At 38.9% G+C, this 20,204-nt stretch overlaps 1 protein-coding gene across 2 annotated transcripts in view; it reads left to right on the top strand.

Annotated features, from left to right (window-relative positions):
* rps6kc1 (ribosomal protein S6 kinase polypeptide 1) overlaps window positions 1–18,905 on the top strand; it is a 35,624-nt gene extending 16,719 nt beyond the window's left edge. Inside the window, exons 14-16 of one of the 2 annotated variants that reach the window (XM_007552856.2) lie at window positions 2,600–2,682; window positions 4,534–4,629; window positions 16,360–18,905. In XM_007552856.2, coding sequence (XP_007552918.1) covers window positions 2,600–2,682; window positions 4,534–4,629; window positions 16,360–16,461 — 281 coding nt within the window. In that variant the 3' untranslated portion in view covers window positions 16,462–18,905. Of the gene's footprint in view, window positions 1–2,599; window positions 2,683–4,533; window positions 5,276–16,359 lie in introns of those variants that run through there. The other variant, XM_007552854.2, reaches the window with a different exon arrangement.
* Window positions 18,906–20,204: the final 1,299 nt, after the last annotated feature.

Genomic DNA, 20,204 nt, shown 5'->3' with positions numbered 1-20,204 from the left:
AACTATTATGAATTATTTCATAGTAATACATTAATATTTAAAAAAAAAATCAGAAAATGAATTAGAATATTGACTTTTAATTAACAGCAATAATCACAATCATCTGAAAAACATATATTGCTGTGTGCTATAAAATGATGTTGACATGCCAAAACCTGTCAATCACCAATCAGAGCTGATCAAAGAAAAATAATTTAATTGATGTATTAATAGTTTTAAAATACTTGACTACAGTTGGTAGTGCTGGTGCGTCACATTCAGAGGATATGTGGTTGCCCTGGGTTCAGTTTCCAGTCTTGGTTCATTTGCTGCTTGTCTTGCCCCTCTTTCTATTTTTAATAAAGGCCAACAGTGCCAAAACATAAAAAAAAAAAAAAAAAACTTGTATCGGTTTATATAGTTTAACTTTAAATTGTCTCTAATGTAATTTATGTCTTCTTTGTAAATTACATCTGTTCCTTGATTACTTTTTCCAGTAAATCACGACAAAATGTCTAAATGCTTGACAGGTGCTAACCTATTTATGTGTAAAATATTATTGTGTTTTTTTTACTCATTTTATTCATCTGATTTCATCTGAGTTTGTTTAAATTGGCAGACTTTGCTGCGTTTAAAGGTTATTTTGTCTCTTGTGTTGCCTTTGACAAACTGGAAACTGTGGGTGTGCGTGTGTGTGTGTGTGTGTGTTGTCTATTGTGTCTTCACCCCTGAATATCTTATGTTAAGTTCTTTGTATTGTTTAGAAGTGTTTCGTGAAAGCTTTCATTACTTCCCACCTGCATGTAGTTTACTTCCTCTTTCTATGACGGCCGTCAGTTAAGTTTTTAGGGAAGTCCGTCTACGAGGAGAAGAGAGAAAGTTCCTTATGGCGCCCATGAGAAATGAGATGCTGTGTGATTAAGATACAAAGCTGGAGAGGAGGTCACCGTTGGGTGAAAAGGGAAGGTGGAGAGGCCACAAGCTGGAAACTTTGCGCCGTTGTGCACGTTATGTCTTTTAGGTCCGTGAAAGTCTTAATTGTTCAAGAAAACAGCAGGTAACACACCATGAATCCCGCTTGCAACAACGGGCTGACGGATGCCGCTAATTCCCCCTCTCCACCCACTTTTCCTCCATCCTGTTTCCTCCCTTCCTCACTCTGACAGAGCAGTAAGTGTAGCCAGCTCCACTGTACTCCCCCTGCAGCTCCTTAGACATTAATCCATTGTGATGACATCGACCTTGCTCTGAGACGCACACGCGTGTGTATGTCCAGCATCTCCCCTCCGGCTCATAACTACACAGGTATCACTGGTCCGTTCAATGACGATCTTCTCTCCTTGGCTGTCAAAACAGTGGTCCTGGGAAGCCCTAAAGACTGGTTGCTCAGTTAGCTGTGTGTGTGGGTGTGCGTGCGCGCTTGTGTGCGTGTGTGTGTGCCCGCGCATCCGCATGTGTGAGACATTCAAGTTGTACCGTAGCCCTCTCCAACCTTGGCTGCAAAGAGAGCTGCACAGGGCCCCGGAGTTTTCCGGCAGCCTCCAGGAAACGAGGGGTCTTTGTCTAAAATGCACCCCCAGCTGAGGAGCCTGGTCCCTGGGCACACACAACTGTGACCCTGGGTCCCGGCCCTCTGGGTGACCAGCTCCCCTCCACCCCCCCCATCCCTCTGGAGAGTGGGGAAGAGGCAAGCTGAGCAACACATGAGGCCATCTGGTACCCAGCGGAGCCACCATACAGCAGCTATGAATGAATGTCACTCTCAGTATCGTTCAGCTGCGGAGTCCTGCAGCCTTCAGTAACGACGGCTGTCAGGCTGCTATGACTTCTATGAAATGTTCACCTATTGGAAGGTTTTGTATTTTCTTTTGCTTGGAAGACCTGATTGCTGGTGTTACAACTTCAATGTAAGATAATTTTGTCATCGTCAAGAGAGAAACCAATTATGAAACTTTGGAACATTAAACATATATTAATAATAAATAAATGTGATGAAACTAATAAGATATACTTCTTTTTTTTTTTTTTTCTTATTACCTTCTTCATTTTGTTGTTTGGATTTCAAATACAATTCATAAGAAATGAATCCATTTATATAAAACAGCCTGTATTTTAAGATTTCAAACGCAAACCTTACCTAAAACCATAGGGTAAAAAAAAAAATGAAGAAAGAAAATGATGCACAGTGTTTTACTCTTACCATGTCTTAGTGTGTGTGTGTGTGTGTGTGTGTGTTGTATGAGAGTGTGTTTACGTTCGGGGTCAGGTCATGCAGATGGTGTGAAGTTGCAGCACAGACGGTTTCCTCAATTTAACTGCTTTTTATTATGCAAATTGCCCTTCAATGAGACACACTTGGAGTGTGTGTGTGAATAGGTTTGAGAAAGAGAAAAAGAGACTGTGTCCATTATTTGTGCTCATTTTATTCAAATTATATAAAGTAAGGCAAGAAGCAGAGCTTAAACCGAAGCCATTAAAAAATGAAAATACAGAAAAAACACGTCTTAGGATCAGTTTGTGTTTTGAATTATTTCAAATGTATACTTTCTCAACATGATTTTTTTTTTTACCCTTTTATTTTATTGATTATTTCCATCTCTTCTTTTGCCATTGTCTTCAGAGGTGGGAGGGATCAGTGAGGAGACGCCGTCCTGTGATTGGTGGAGTTTGGGCGCCATCCTCTTTGAGCTCCTGACCGGCACGGTGAGTCAAAAAAATATTGACTGTGTTCCTCAGGTGTTGTGGGATTTCTGTAGGTGTCTTGGCTTTCAGCTCTCACACACTCTTTATGGCTGTGCCAGGTGGTGTGTGTGATTCTGCACGCGTGTCTGTGTGTGTTTGAGAAGGTGGAGTTAGTTGGGGGGAGGGGAGGTGAGATTTGTGTGTGAGGTGCGTCTTGGCTGCGGTCTCTTACTACGGTTCTCGGGGAGTGCCAAAGGGGTGTCAGTGTGACTTTCTCCCCCAGCCTGAGCTCCATCTGCTGGGCCACTGGGTCAGCTCTCCCCGGTCCTCTCTGCTGGCTCCCGGAGCAGCGCTGGGCTCGGGGCGCGCTGACCTCAGATCAGCATGAAAGGTGAAGACCTGGGCAGCTCTCAGGATGCTGCAGCTTGTCTGGTCAAGGATCAGAGGAACCGTCTTTCAAGGAAGGCGTATGAGGAAATGAAACGTTTCCACAAATCGAAACACGCCTTTTTTGTCAGCAACGAACTTTGCTGGGGTTACTGATATTTTGTGCGAACGATCAAAACTTAACCTCCTTTAAGTTTAGATAAAGGAGGTTAACTTAACTTAACCTCCACTGGAAAAAAAAAAAAAGGCAAGTAGAACCAGGTGCCTTTAGAAGTCACTTGTGTGGACTAACCATGAACGCACCATCTCCACTGTGAGGCATGGTGGTGGCAGCATCATGTTGTTCGGATGCTTTTCTTTATCAGAACATGAAATCTGATCAGAGTTTATAGATTAATGGATGAAAACTGAATTCACTCAGCAAGAATTATGAACTGCTGTTCATAGGCGCTCTTGATGGTTTGATTACTTTGTGTGGTTTTACCACATCGAATCTGATTAAAACACGTTGCAATTTGTCCTGGTAACACATCAAAATGTGAAAAAGACAATGTACAAAATTATCATTTGCAGATTCCAAATATAACCTTTTTACGAAGAACAAATATATCCACAGTGTCAAGTGCAGTCATCGAGTGCAGCTGCAGTGTCTTTTCTGTTATTATTCTCTACCTATTTTGAATAAATTCTAATTGTGCGTCGGTGTGTGTACCTGTCTGCTGTCCGTGTTGGGTTAATGTTATGTTTTAACAATACGCACATATTTACCTGGGTGGCAAAAAAAAAAAAAAAAAAAAGAAAGAAAGAAAGAAACCCCGCTACACAGATGTCTCCTTTGATGATTATGCCTTTGTGCGGCCTTGGCAGGAACACACACACACAGGCGCACACGGTGTCTCTTGATCCTTGCAGGATAAGATCTGGCCTGAAGCAGTCTTAACTGCTGGTAGGAACGCAGCCAGAAGTCCCGGAGCATCTTTCGCAGGAGAGAGAGAGAGAGAGACACACAACAGCTCTAACTGTTGGGGGGAAAATACACATCACTTATGGCTTTTACTTGATGCTTTGCTCCAGCATTTGTAGCTTTTTCGTTGCTGAAGCAGAGATAAGTTATTATTGTCAATTATGTTCACAGAAGGTCAATATTCTGAAGCTAAAAAGTCAAACTTTGAAAAACAACTTAAAATGCTCAGCATGAGTAAAGTACAACCTGACCAGAAACAATAATGTTTTTACTCTTTCTGTGACTTTCCCTCTGTCTGACTCCCACAACAGTTCCAAGAAAGACCAACAGCAGTGAGCTCATTAACCTGCTGTTTGCGTGATCAGTGTTGTTTCAGGTGCTCTGCCTGTCTGGTCTCCTCCTGTCTGTCCAGCTCCGATGCTTTACTGCTGACTTAGACTCTGCGGGTGTCGGACCGTTCTGTGTTTTACATTGATGGTTATCTGCCTCTCTTCTTTCCACTCCTGCCACCCTGTGCACAGTCGCTGCTGAGCTGCCATCCAGCAGGAATTGGCCGTCACACAGCTCTCAACATCCCAGAGTGTGTTTCAGAGGAGGCCAGATCTCTGCTGGAGCAGGTGAGAGGGAGCACCTACAACAAAACGAGGGTTCCCCCGACTCTAATAATTGATTTTACTTTTAGGTTGTTCTTTGTGGGGGAAAATGTTGAATCTATATTCAATACTTCACTTTCGACAAATGTTCAGTTGCTTAACACAAATTGCAAATCGGTTAAGATTAATCGTTAAAAAAAGAAAAAAAAGAAAAACATGGTATGCTTGTTGGTACTATATGAGAATTTCCAAAACAGGAATGCACTGGGATTTTTTTATTCATTTAGTCATCTCTCAGGTTTATATGGAGAATGGTTGGAAAAAGAGAAAACAATCACTGAACTGCAGCTGTTTGGATGAAAATGCCTTCAAAGGAAAATGGAAAAAAAAGGCAACAGTAGCTCAAATAAACACTCCTTACAACCAATGAATTATCCCCAAAACTGGATAATAACAGATTTGAAAAATGTTGCTTGGTTCAAACAGATTTGATTTTGACCACACCATTTGGATGCTGTGTTAAATAACCTGGAAAAAAGAAAAAAAACAAAAAAACATGCACCGACCACCAACAGCAGCTCAGGCACAGTTTGGACCAATTAGCTCTTAACTGAAGATAATTTCAACACCACAGCCTCCTTGAGTATCATCCTATAATATAATTCCTAAGGCCAGGACTTCAACACATTCATTTCGATTAATTAATTACATAAATTTTAATACTAAAATTTAATGTAATCAATCACTTTTTTCTTTGACTTGCAAGGGATAATTTTTTACAAAGGATATGATTGGAAAGCCCACAAATCTGACACAAGCGATCTTGCAAACAATCTTGCAAAGCATGTTGTAGTAAGCAGAGACGTCCTCAACATCGGTGTCCACAGTTCACATTTCTCAAGAAGTATATATATATATTTTTTTAAGAATTTACATAAATGATCAGAGATTTCTGAAACACTTCAAAGCTGAATAGGAATAATATCTTTTTGCACCAAACTGGTGGAGGAATAACCTAAATAATAGATCTAAAACAATGCAGGATGTAACCTGGCAGCAGCAAACTGTGTCTAAAGATGGGCCTAGTGAGTCAGTATTGTCAAATCTCGCTCCTCGTCATACTTTTGGTTGTTTAGCTTAATATTATTTTCTGCTTTGAAAACAGACTAACATATTTCTATGAAACAAGTGTTTTTTTGTTAATTACCTTAAAATAAAAATATATATATATATATGTCTAAGCTTAATGTGATTACAACTAAGGAATAGTGTGGGATGCTTTTTGTATGAAAACAAAAAAACAGGGTTTAATGACTTACCTTAAATGATCATCAGTGTATGAATGTTTCCAGACAGATTAAAGGCAGATAATGAAACATAGTCTCCTCTTGATGGACATGTCCTTAATAATGTTGCTGGCACCATGCTGATGTCTTAAAGCTAATTGCAAATCCTTAGAACTGCTAATCTTTAGATGTACGTTAATGTGNTTATTATTTTTGCTATAGAAACAAAAATGATAACATGAGGAAGAAAGCATCTGTTTTATTTTAAATACCTGTGAATCAAATATTTAATTAATTTTTGCAGCAACATTGGGTTGATGGGACACATATAAAATAGATGTTGTTTTTCTGGTCATAACAGATTTCTGGTTGTCTTTGTGGTGTAAGCTGCCCTTATGATTTATTTGAATATCTCTTCTTCAAAGCATCTGCCTCAAACCCTTACCTGATCTTTGTCAAACAGGAAAGTGAATTTAAGTATAAGATGCATTTCTAGACTTCAAATTCTTTTTTTTTTGATGAATTTAATGAACTGGGTCAACAAAATCTTATTTATTTATTTATTTTTTGGTATTTGACCAGCTGATCAGAAAGAAAAAAATTAGATTTTCTAATCATTGGCTAGTTATTTAGTTTGAGACAAAGTTGCACTCTGCCTCAAACTAAATAAGATTTTGTAAATTTCAAACTATAACCATCACATAAACTGGAGCTTCTGTAGATGGCTTTCCTTCGAGGATCTAAAACTCATATAATATCTAAATTGAATTGTTCATCCATACTCATTCCCTCTGTACGAAACCAAAGACGGATCTGGTTTTATCTTGTGAGAACTTTGGATAAAAGCTTTCTCTGAACTTCCAAATTCAATCTAATGTAGCTTGAATATTTATTAACAAAAATCTGAAACAAACAACAAAAACAGTGGTGGTGGTTTTACGTTTGAATGTTTAATCTCCTAAATTCGCTTGATCTCACTGTAGTTCTCATTTTGTCCTGTAGAGGGCGGTGTTGTGCTGCATTCAGTCCTGTAACCCGGTGTGTCGCCCCCAGCTGACTTGTGGCAGCTCTGGCATGCTGTTTAAAAGCAGCCTAAAACAAGCTGCTGCTAGACTACAGCTTCAAGTTCCTATTTAGCACTTCTGTGTGTGTGAGGGAGTATTTTTGTTTGTTCAATTGGTTGCTATTTTTTCCCTCATTAATACATCGCTCTGTGCATACATCTACAAACTGCACTGCTTGTTATGTTTAAGTCATTTCTGCAGGTTACTCTGGATTCTGAGCTAACTGAAAACTCCCTATTTATTCACTTTTACACACTTTTACGTCCTGCTTATCTGTCTTATTTATCCACTCTCACCAGGAATGCTAAATCCTTATTTTGTGTAGAAACTACACTTCTTGCAGTAGATCACTTTTTGAGAAAGATGGAAAGCTCACATTTGGAGTCTATATATTATAATTATACAGCTTAGAGTCTAAGTGGTAATTAGGCATGAGTTTCTAACTACAAAATCTTGACTAAAAAAAAAATGTTGTCCCAGTATCTCTGTTTTACACAAAAAAAAATGAAAACAAAAAAGTTTAATAGGATAACCACTTATTTATAAGAAAAAAAACACAATACATTCCTACTGCTTCTGATTTTTACGGTTCTATCAATGTTGCTGCTTTTAGCTGCTTAGTAGCTTTCTCGCGGCTTTAGAACAGGAGTCTTAAAACAGCTTCATCTTAATAAAAGTGATCATATTTTAAGTTTCCACACTGTGAATGTGAGCTTTTTACCTCTAAATATTTCTGAGCAGCCAAATTTGTCTTACTTGTAAACAAAGGGAAAGTGTAGCAGCCTTGTTTCAGCCAGCTGATGGTAAGGAACCCAGAAAATGGTGTGGGAGCATTTTCTCTGGCTTAATAGTAAAAGGGCTTTAAACTGTATGAATGGTGCATCACGACGACCTTTTGGTAAATTGAGGGCGAACAATGACGTTTGGTTCCTGAACATGTGAATTTGATCCAAACATGCTTGTCCTCTAAATGTTGGATTTTATGTGTATCACTCAAGCAGTGCTGCGGTTTAAATCAGCTTGTTTTGATTTTAATTTGACAGCTTCTTGCGGATCATAAATGAATATCATGTTGCTATATGCAGCCATTTTAAACTGCTGGCTCTTGTGGCTCCAACCAGCCCCACTAAACATTAAAAAGCCCTCGTACAAGGTGTGAAGCATCTTGATAGTTACGCTTGATCCCCCGTGGATTATTGGATGCAGTGCATAGTATTTCCCAGCAGGGGGTGTGTGGTGATATCATAAAGTTTAAAGACCACTACGACATTTATTGACTGTTCTACTGAATCGCAGACAACTTCCTCTCCTTGTCTCATTTCTCATTGTTCACGTTTACCTTAAATTTGATGATGACGCCACGTTGCAAAAAATAATGCCTTTCCCATACTGATATTTTAGTCCAGTACGCCCATACATACATCCACTCATTATATTTAAGTACAGTGGAGAACACACACACCGATGCAGAGGTTAGTGAGTGTGTGTGTGTCTCTGCTGCCCTTGTTATGTATTGCTGTTTATCCAGACAGGGTCAGCTCTTGCTATGGCTTCATTCCTGATGACAGATTTATGAGTGTTTGCCAGAAACCTAGCAGGGCGCCTGCTGTGACTGAAGCACCCTGTGTGTGTGTGGGTGTGTGTGTGTGTGAAGGAAGACGGCATGTTTTTTAAAACACACTCATTCACACCCAAAAAAAACACGGGAGTGTACTTGGAAAATATGGCGACGGGGAATTAATCTGTTTATCCTGCTCTTGTGCTTATTTATTTTCTCACTGTTGTGTCATTACAGATAAACATCAGATGGCTAATGTTTTGTTCACTGATAAGGAAAGAAAAGGTGTTGACTTTTTTTTTCTTTTTTCTGTAGGACAACCTGGCTTTAGCAGAAAGGGGAATTGTTTATTGTTCCGTTTATAAGGAAGCAAAGCTGAAACTGATTGTCTTGGTCGTCTAAGAAAAGGGAAATTCGGTTTTCTTCCTCTCTGAGGGAACAGTTACTGAGGACTTCATCATCCTTGTTTTGGATCCTTTTACCTACTCAGCCAAACATGATCTAAAAGACGATAAAGTTTAGTTCCTCTTTTGTTGCCCGGCCGTCATTTCATTGTTTTTGAAAGGCAGTTCAAGGAAGGCATAACCTGGCAGGACTTCTGCTTTATTTTTAACTGCATGTTCTCATACTTCACAGTGAAGACACATAAAATAATTTGTTAGGAACAAATACAATATTTGATTACTGCAGGGTTTCTGTCCAGTCATGATGAATTAAAGAAATCTCAATTTCAGGTCTTTGACATTTCTAAAAATGCCACATTTTTCAAATCCCGGCCTGGACTCCTTCTGAATGGATTTTTCATGTTCTCCCTGTTCGTGCTGGATGAATATCATAGAAAAGTGAATTTATTTCAATTATTTAATTCAAGAAGTGAAAGCTGTTGCTTATAGATTCATTATAGATGGTGATGTACTTAATTCAGTTACTTGTGATAATGATTAACAGGGAGTGAAAACCTATAATTACATTTCTCAGAAAATGTTAATATGACATGAGAATAAAAAAAAATATATGTTATGTCAATGCAGTGGCCTACACAAAGTCACTGGCATAGTCTTCGAGAAAAACCACTTAAGCTGAAGGCGTGCAAATGGTTGTACTCCATCATGTTAATGGAAAGTTGAGTGGAGGGAAAAATGTGGTAGAAAACAGTGCACACTAGCAACATGGAAAGCGTAGCCCTTAGAGGACTGTGAAAAGGTAACCCAGTCACAGAGCTTGGGATGTGGAGTGAGGCTGAAGTCAGCCTTTTAAGAGCATCACAAACAGACATATTGAGGACTTCACCTGTCACACTGCTTGTGTTAAGCCACTTCTATACTTCAGACTGTGTCAGAACAATCTTACATGTGTTTAGGAGGGAAAAAAAGGACTGGATTGCTGCTAAAAGGTCCAAAGATCTCTCTTTAGATGAAGTTTACGTTTCATTTGTAATTCGAGGTCCCATAGTCTGGAGTTGGAGTGGAGAATCAGAATTGCTTTTGAAAGACGAGACACCAGGTGCAACATTGCAGAGAAAATTAAAGATACAAACATAGAAACATATGTTAGTACTGAATTAAAACTATTATGAATTATTTCATAGTAATACATTAATATTTAAAAAAAAAATCAGAAAATGAATTAGAATATTGACTTTTAATTAACAGCAATAATCACAATCATCTGAAAAACATATATTGCTGTGTGCTATAAAATGATGTTGACATGCCAAAACCTGTCAATCACCAATCAGAGCTGATCAAAGAAAAATAATTTAATTGATGTATTAATAGTTTTAAAATACTTGACTACAGTTGGTAGTGCTGGTGCGTCACATTCAGAGGATATGTGGTTGCCCTGGGTTCAGTTTCCAGTCTTGGTTCATTTGCTGCTTGTCTTGCCCCTCTTTCTATTTTTAATAAAGGCCAACAGTGCCAAAACATAAAAAAAAAAAAAAAAAACTTGTATCGGTTTATATAGTTTAACTTTAAATTGTCTCTAATGTAATTTATGTCTTCTTTGTAAATTACATCTGTTCCTTGATTACTTTTTCCAGTAAATCACGACAAAATGTCTAAATGCTTGACAGGTGCTAACCTATTTATGTGTAAAATATTATTGTGTTTTTTTTACTCATTTTATTCATCTGATTTCATCTGAGTTTGTTTAAATTGGCAGACTTTGCTGCGTTTAAAGGTTATTTTGTCTCTTGTGTTGCCTTTGACAAACTGGAAACTGTGGGTGTGCGTGTGTGTGTGTGTGTGTGTTGTCTATTGTGTCTTCACCCCTGAATATCTTATGTTAAGTTCTTTGTATTGTTTAGAAGTGTTTCGTGAAAGCTTTCATTACTTCCCACCTGCATGTAGTTTACTTCCTCTTTCTATGACGGCCGTCAGTTAAGTTTTTAGGGAAGTCCGTCTACGAGGAGAAGAGAGAAAGTTCCTTATGGCGCCCATGAGAAATGAGATGCTGTGTGATTAAGATACAAAGCTGGAGAGGAGGTCACCGTTGGGTGAAAAGGGAAGGTGGAGAGGCCACAAGCTGGAAACTTTGCGCCGTTGTGCACGTTATGTCTTTTAGGTCCGTGAAAGTCTTAATTGTTCAAGAAAACAGCAGGTAACACACCATGAATCCCGCTTGCAACAACGGGCTGACGGATGCCGCTAATTCCCCCTCTCCACCCACTTTTCCTCCATCCTGTTTCCTCCCTTCCTCACTCTGACAGAGCAGTAAGTGTAGCCAGCTCCACTGTACTCCCCCTGCAGCTCCTTAGACATTAATCCATTGTGATGACATCGACCTTGCTCTGAGACGCACACGCGTGTGTATGTCCAGCATCTCCCCTCCGGCTCATAACTACACAGGTATCACTGGTCCGTTCAATGACGATCTTCTCTCCTTGGCTGTCAAAACAGTGGTCCTGGGAAGCCCTAAAGACTGGTTGCTCAGTTAGCTGTGTGTGTGGGTGTGCGTGCGCGCTTGTGTGCGTGTGTGTGTGCCCGCGCATCCGCATGTGTGAGACATTCAAGTTGTACCGTAGCCCTCTCCAACCTTGGCTGCAAAGAGAGCTGCACAGGGCCCCGGAGTTTTCCGGCAGCCTCCAGGAAACGAGGGGTCTTTGTCTAAAATGCACCCCCAGCTGAGGAGCCTGGTCCCTGGGCACACACAACTGTGACCCTGGGTCCCGGCCCTCTGGGTGACCAGCTCCCCTCCACCCCCCCCATCCCTCTGGAGAGTGGGGAAGAGGCAAGCTGAGCAACACATGAGGCCATCTGGTACCCAGCGGAGCCACCATACAGCAGCTATGAATGAATGTCACTCTCAGTATCGTTCAGCTGCGGAGTCCTGCAGCCTTCAGTAACGACGGCTGTCAGGCTGCTATGACTTCTATGAAATGTTCACCTATTGGAAGGTTTTGTATTTTCTTTTGCTTGGAAGACCTGATTGCTGGTGTTACAACTTCAATGTAAGATAATTTTGTCATCGTCAAGAGAGAAACCAATTATGAAACTTTGGAACATTAAACATATATTAATAATAAATAAATGTGATGAAACTAATAAGATATACTTCTTTTTTTTTTTTTTTCTTATTACCTTCTTCATTTTGTTGTTTGGATTTCAAATACAATTCATAAGAAATGAATCCATTTATATAAAACAGCCTGTATTTTAAGATTTCAAACGCAAACCTTACCTAAAACCATAGGGTAAAAAAAAAAATGAAGAAAGAAAATGATGCACAGTGTTTTACTCTTACCATGTCTTAGTGTGTGTGTGTGTGTGTGTGTGTGTTGTATGAGAGTGTGTTTACGTTCGGGGTCAGGTCATGCAGATGGTGTGAAGTTGCAGCACAGACGGTTTCCTCAATTTAACTGCTTTTTATTATGCAAATTGCCCTTCAATGAGACACACTTGGAGTGTGTGTGTGAATAGGTTTGAGAAAGAGAAAAAGAGACTGTGTCCATTATTTGTGCTCATTTTATTCAAATTATATAAAGTAAGGCAAGAAGCAGAGCTTAAACCGAAGCCATTAAAAAATGAAAATACAGAAAAAACACGTCTTAGGATCAGTTTGTGTTTTGAATTATTTCAAATGTATACTTTCTCAACATGATTTTTTTTTTTACCCTTTTATTTTATTGATTATTTCCATCTCTTCTTTTGCCATTGTCTTCAGAGGTGGGAGGGATCAGTGAGGAGACGCCGTCCTGTGATTGGTGGAGTTTGGGCGCCATCCTCTTTGAGCTCCTGACCGGCACGGTGAGTCAAAAAAATATTGACTGTGTTCCTCAGGTGTTGTGGGATTTCTGTAGGTGTCTTGGCTTTCAGCTCTCACACACTCTTTATGGCTGTGCCAGGTGGTGTGTGTGATTCTGCACGCGTGTCTGTGTGTGTTTGAGAAGGTGGAGTTAGTTGGGGGGAGGGGAGGTGAGATTTGTGTGTGAGGTGCGTCTTGGCTGCGGTCTCTTACTACGGTTCTCGGGGAGTGCCAAAGGGGTGTCAGTGTGACTTTCTCCCCCAGCCTGAGCTCCATCTGCTGGGCCACTGGGTCAGCTCTCCCCGGTCCTCTCTGCTGGCTCCCGGAGCAGCGCTGGGCTCGGGGCGCGCTGACCTCAGATCAGCATGAAAGGTGAAGACCTGGGCAGCTCTCAGGATGCTGCAGCTTGTCTGGTCAAGGATCAGAGGAACCGTCTTTCAAGGAAGGCGTATGAGGAAATGAAACGTTTCCACAAATCGAAACACGCCTTTTTTGTCAGCAACGAACTTTGCTGGGGTTACTGATATTTTGTGCGAACGATCAAAACTTAACCTCCTTTAAGTTTAGATAAAGGAGGTTAACTTAACTTAACCTCCACTGGAAAAAAAAAAAGGCAAGTAGAACCAGGTGCCTTTAGAAGTCACTTGTGTGGACTAACCATGAACGCACCATCTCCACTGTGAGGCATGGTGGTGGCAGCATCATGTTGTTCGGATGCTTTTCTTTATCAGAACATGAAATCTGATCAGAGTTTATAGATTAATGGATGAAAACTGAATTCACTCAGCAAGAATTATGAACTGCTGTTCATAGGCGCTCTTGATGGTTTGATTACTTTGTGTGGTTTTACCACATCGAATCTGATTAAAACACGTTGCAATTTGTCCTGGTAACACATCAAAATGTGAAAAAGACAATGTACAAAATTATCATTTGCAGATTCCAAATATAACCTTTTTACGAAGAACAAATATATCCACAGTGTCAAGTGCAGTCATCGAGTGCAGCTGCAGTGTCTTTTCTGTTATTATTCTCTACCTATTTTGAATAAATTCTAATTGTGCGTCGGTGTGTGTACCTGTCTGCTGTCCGTGTTGGGTTAATGTTATGTTTTAACAATACGCACATATTTACCTGGGTGGCAAAAAGAAAAAAAAAAAAAAGAAAGAAAGAAAGAAACCCCGCTACACAGATGTCTCCTTTGATGATTATGCCTTTGTGCGGCCTTGGCAGGAACACACACACACAGGCGCACACGGTGTCTCTTGATCCTTGCAGGATAAGATCTGGCCTGAAGCAGTCTTAACTGCTGGTAGGAACGCAGCCAGAAGTCCCGGAGCATCTTTCGCAGGAGAGAGAGAGAGAGAGACACACAACAGCTCTAACTGTTGGGGGGAAAATACACATCACTTATGGCTTTTACTTGATGCTTTGCTCCAGCATTTGTAGCTTTTTCGTTGCTGAAGCAGAGATAAGTTATTATTGTCAATTATGTTCACAGAAGGTCAATATTCTGAAGCTAAAAAGTCAAACTTTGAAAAACAACTTAAAATGCTCAGCATGAGTAAAGTACAACCTGACCAGAAACAATAATGTTTTTACTCTTTCTGTGACTTTCCCTCTGTCTGACTCCCACAACAGTTCCAAGAAAGACCAACAGCAGTGAGCTCATTAGCCTGCTGTTTGCGTGATCAGTGTTGTTTCAGGTGCTCTGCCTGTCTGGTCTCCTCCTGTCTGTCCAGCTCCGATGCTTTACTGCTGACTTAGACTCTGCGGGTGTCGGACCGTTCTGTGTTTTACATTGATGGTTATCTGCCTCTCTTCTTTCCACTCCTGCCACCCTGTGCACAGTCGCTGCTGAGCTGCCATCCAGCAGGAATTGGCCGTCACACAGCTCTCAACATCCCAGAGTGTGTTTCAGAGGAGGCCAGATCTCTGCTGGAGCAGGTGAGAGGGAGCACCTACAACAAAACGAGGGTTCCCCCGACTCTAATAATTGATTTTACTTTTAGGTTGTTCTTTGTGGGGGAAAATGTTGAATCTATATTCAATACTTCACTTTCGACAAATGTTCAGTTGCTTAACACAAATTGCAAATCGGTTAAGATTAATCGTTAAAAAAAGAAAAAAAAGAAAAACATGGTATGCTTGTTGGTACTATATGAGAATTTCCAAAACAGGAATGCACTGGGATTTTTTTATTCATTTAGTCATCTCTCAGGTTTATATGGAGAATGGTTGGAAAAAGAGAAAACAATCACTGAACTGCAGCTGTTTGGATGAAAATGCCTTCAAAGGAAAATGGAAAAAAAAGGCAACAGTAGCTCAAATAAACACTCCTTACAACCAATGAATTATCCCCAAAACTGGATAATAACAGATTTGAAAAATGTTGCTTGGTTCAAACAGATTTGATTTTGACCACACCATTTGGATGCTGTGTTAAATAACCTGGAAAAAAGAAAAAAAACAAAAAAACATGCACCGACCACCAACAGCAGCTCAGGCACAGTTTGGACCAATTAGCTCTTAACTGAAGATAATTTCAACACCACAGCCTCCTTGAGTATCATCCTATAATATAATTCCTAAGGCCAGGACTTCAACACATTCATTTCGATTAATTAATTACATAAATTTTAATACTAAAATTTAATGTAATCAATCACTTTTTTCTTTGACTTGCAAGGGATAATTTTTTACAAAGGATATGATTGGAAAGCCCACAAATCTGACACAAGCGATCTTGCAAACAATCTTGCAAAGCATGTTGTAGTAAGCAGAGACGTCCTCAACATCGGTGTCCACAGTTCACATTTCTCAAGAAGTATATATATATATTTTTTTAAGAATTTACATAAATGATCAGAGATTTCTGAAACACTTCAAAGCTGAATAGGAATAATATCTTTTTGCACCAAACTGGTGGAGGAATAACCTAAATAATAGATCTAAAACAATGCAGGATGTAACCTGGCAGCAGCAAACTGTGTCTAAAGATGGGCCTAGTGAGTCAGTATTGTCAAATCTCGCTCCTCATCATACTTTTGGTTGTTTAGCTTAATATTATTTTCTGCTTTGAAAACAGACTAACATATTTCTATGAAACAAGTGTTTTTTGTTAATTACCTTAAAATAAAAATATATATATATATATGTCTAAGCTTAATGTGATTACAACTAAGGAATAGTGTGGGGTGCTTTTTGTATGAAAACAAAAAAACAGGGTTTAATGACTTACCTTAAATGATCATCAGTGTATGAACGTTTCCAGACAGATTAAAGGCAGATAATGAAACATAGTCTCCTCTTGATGGACATGTCCTTAATAATATTGCTGGCACCATGCTGATGTCTTAAAGCTAATTGCAAATCCTTAGAACTGCTAATCTTTAGATGTACGTTAATGTGACTAGCTCGGATTTCCCTCTGCTTAATGCATAATAAATCTGACAGAAATGATGCGTGGTTGAGCCATGAAGGTGAATTTCCTGCATATATATGCATATATTGCTTGCTGAAATAGTGTATTTTTCCTTTATTACATTTTTTTTTTTCACCAGTACTCTCTAAATGCCGTTTTCTGTTTGTTGTGATCCAGTTACTCCAGTATAACCCAATGGAGAGACTGGGAGCCGGCGTGGGAGGAGTCGATGACATTAAGTCCCACCCCTTTTTTGCCACTGTGGACTGGGCCAAATAGATGCACAGCCAGACATTCAAATTCCCACATGCTACAGTGGATAGTGGGTTGTTTTTTTTTTTACACACCCTTGTTAAAATGTCAGATTTTTTATGTGTACAAATTAAACCATGATGAATAGTTTCAAACTCTTTCCACCTTTAATGTAACAAGTATGCTACACGATTCAACTACAAAACAAATATGCTTGAGGGAAACATGTAAAAGAAGAAAAAGTTGAACAAATGTGGATACCCTTAAATTAATAATATGTTAAAACTTGGTTTAATTCAGTATTAGTTTTTAGTTTGAGAATTGTAGCCTGCTACACCTTAACTTAATATTTGCCTCCTTTTCTTTCCAAAAGTTATCCAAATGTGTAAGATTCAGATGACATATTTCATCTATAGTAGATGAAATATGTCATCTACTATAGATGACATATCTATAGTTTGACTTCAGATGAAGTCAGATGAAGTCAAACTTCATCTGACTTTCTGTCAGATGAAGTTCTGAAATCTTTGATTTCAGAATCTTAATTCTCCTCTATTAATACCAGTATTTTGTTGCCATTGAAAGAAAAAAAAATCATGCAGGAAAACAAAACCTTGCTTCGTCTTCTGCTTCTCCATGCGTTTTGTACCAAACATAAATATATTTAAGTTCTATTTAACTTATTCTTCTCCTCCTACAAAGTTTAAGAAGATTTTAGCCAGACCTTGAGATTTTCTTTCCAAGAATTGTCTTCTTTTTTAACCACTTTACTGCTCTGTCCAGACATATGGAGAGGTGATTGTTGTTAAAGGACAATTAGTACGAACCAGATTAAGGTTTTAGTCTTAGGTTCCATCTTTGTTTAATGACTGATATAACTATGACATGTATATAGATAATGCTGATGGGTCTTTTTTTCTGCTTTTCCTGACTGATACCTTCATAAACTGACCTTTTTCTAAAATATGAAAAAGGGATAGTGACAAGAATGACAAGAAAAGCCTTTTAAAACAGGAAATAAAGCTGAATTTAATTTCAGATTCACCATAACCGATGGCAGACATGTTTCAACAATGTATTAGTTTTATGATTAACATCAGGTTGTTGCAGCTTTTTAGATTTTTTATTTTATTCTTTTTACAGGTTTCCCTTAAATACATTTTTCAATTGAATAATATTGGGTCTCCGACAGATTAACGGTGGAAAGACAACTGAAAATCTTTTTTTTTTTTTTTTTTTGCCATCAGAAAGAACTCCCATTTTATTGGGACTGTGTAGACTTTTTACATCCACTGTAGAGTGAAATCAGATTATGCATTTCCTCACAAACCTTTAATCACGTTCGAAATATCACATCACGAGAGTAAAGTTTTTTCCCTCTTCACCTCATTGATTGTGAGTCGTTTTGTGCAGGGAACGGTGCAACGGTACCAAGTAATAATTCACTACAATGTTGTTGCTTTTCCACTCCTCACTCAGTCCCACAATATCTTCACTGCATTAACTCTGTGTCAGGAAGACATCATTATTGACAGAGGCTGATATCATCATCCCATTTATTGTTTCTCTTTACTCAAGGAGCTCACAGACTGACTGACGTGAAACTGTGCAGCTATGATTTAAAAACCGAAGTCTAAAAACCAGCCTAAGAACAGCAGCATTAACGGACTCTATGCAAAGGTGCATAAGCAAAATACTCAGAGAAAGTCAATGTTTGTTTTTGAATTTAGTCATAGTCGAGTTATTTAATAGATCAGTGCAGAGAAAAGTCTCAGGAGTAGAGTCATCTCTGTGCAGAAATCTGAGAAAGCCTCAAGCGTGTGTTTGTAAACGGCCCTTTTACAGTTCGAAGATATTTTTTATGACTGTCGGAGAAAAATCTCTGCCCTTTGCTCTTTACCCTGCATTTTGTGCATGTTGAATTAGAATGATTGTAATATATTTAAAGCAATGAAAAGTCTGTGGAATAATAAATAGCTTTCGTCTTGTAAAATTATCTTTTTATCTGAATGCTGTGTTCGGTAAAATGTAAACGTGGACAAATCTCGATCATGTTCAACTTCGTCAATCACCTGCCAGTCAAAATCTTAATGCGAGACACTGGAGTAACACATTTACCAATCTGCCACTAAGGTTTAAATAAGATTGTGATTTCTGCTGTGGCTGGTTTACATTTTTCTAGTTGCAGACCTTACCATGCATCACTTCTGTCTCATTATGAGTTGATTCTCAATATAGTGGAATCAGAAACATGTCTCCAGTGTAAATATGACTCTCCTGCTCTTCACTAAACATGGTGAAATACACTATAAGTTGCTAGCTTTAATAACAGTTTTTTTTTTATTATTAAAAACATTGTTGCTACTGATTTTTATTATTATTGTTATTATTATTATTATTATGCTCCCTTTTGTCCGTGCTCTGTGTTGTGTCAGTGCATTTTGGAGAACAATAAACCATACCTGGATGACTAAAGTGAACATTGGTGGTTCTTCTTGAGTAGACACACTGTGTGTGTGTGTGTGTGTGTGCACGCGTGTGTGGGTGTGTGTTGTTTGTTTTCAGGCTACAACTTGTCTTATCCGCTGCAGATGATGCTCGTAGAAAGCTGCTGTCACTCCAGCTGATCGTCACATCGGCCATAATGTGAGCTGAAGAACACTGTAGTTTGTACCCAGCAGTCAAGTGATCCCTTTAGGACTCGATTAGTGTTTTTTCTGCCTTCGTTTATTTACCTGCTGATTTGTGTGTCACTAAAAGCTATTGTAAATGGAGAATACAACCAGGTCTATTTAGTTGCACCTGAATAGAATCGAGAAGTTTTCAGTAATTTGTCTCTTAATGTTGATCGTTGTTTCTCAAAAAAAGAAAAAAAAATTGTCAATTACATCAAACATTAAAAAATGATTCCTAATACCTAAGACGCGACTTTCACAGTCATGGGAAAACTACTGTCTTGACATTTGCTCTTCAGATAACCATCCTCAGTGAGCACAAGCCATACCGTGCCATTGCTGAAAAAAATGCTGTGCTTTCAGAGTGCTGTTTTCAAAAGATGTTAATGGAAGATTAAGTGGAAGGAAAAAGTGTGGCATAGAAAATGAGCATATATAGAACGAATAGGGTTCACTTCAGCCTTGAGAGAATTGTGATGCAATGTCCTTTCAAGACTATGGGCTGCAGCTGGAGTCTGTGTTTTAACAGCCATCACACAGACTTATAGAGTACATGACCTACAACTGTTGAATTTTTTTTTATTGCCTCTGAATCAGACAATCAAAATCAACTGGACTTTTCTGAGTGGTCTAAAGGCCTCTTTCAGATGAACATATGTTGTTTTTTTCTTAAATCAAGGTCCTGGTGGCTGGAGGAAGAGTGTAAAGGCACAGAATTGAAGTTGCTTTGGATCCAAGCTAAAGTTTCCACAGTAAGTGATGATTTTTAGTTTTTATTATGGTGTTTTCCAAATGCGTTTTACTCAGAAGTTGGCGCAGCCATCAATCAGAAAATGACGAAGCACTTTATGGTTCTCTGTGCTTGCAAACTTTATGGAGATGCTGATTTTGTCAAGACTTATACTTGGTTTAGTAACAATGCTGTTACTGCATCTCTGCTTAATTGGTCAACAAACCTGACTTAAACCTTACGGAGAATCTATGGACTATTGTCAAGGGGAAAATAAGAGACACCAGGCATAAAATTTATTGAAAAGGAGCCTGTCTAAGAAAAATATATGAGTATGTTTTTCAGTAGGCGGACATCTGTTTTTT

Source organism: Poecilia formosa, unplaced genomic scaffold (assembly GCF_000485575.1).
Source record: "Poecilia formosa unplaced genomic scaffold, Poecilia_formosa-5.1.2 Scaffold53, whole genome shotgun sequence".
NCBI classification, from domain to species: Eukaryota; Metazoa; Chordata; class Actinopteri; order Cyprinodontiformes; family Poeciliidae; genus Poecilia; species Poecilia formosa.
The sequence above is the reverse complement of the archived record's forward strand: the minus strand, read 5'-3'. Positions and strand labels throughout refer to the sequence as shown.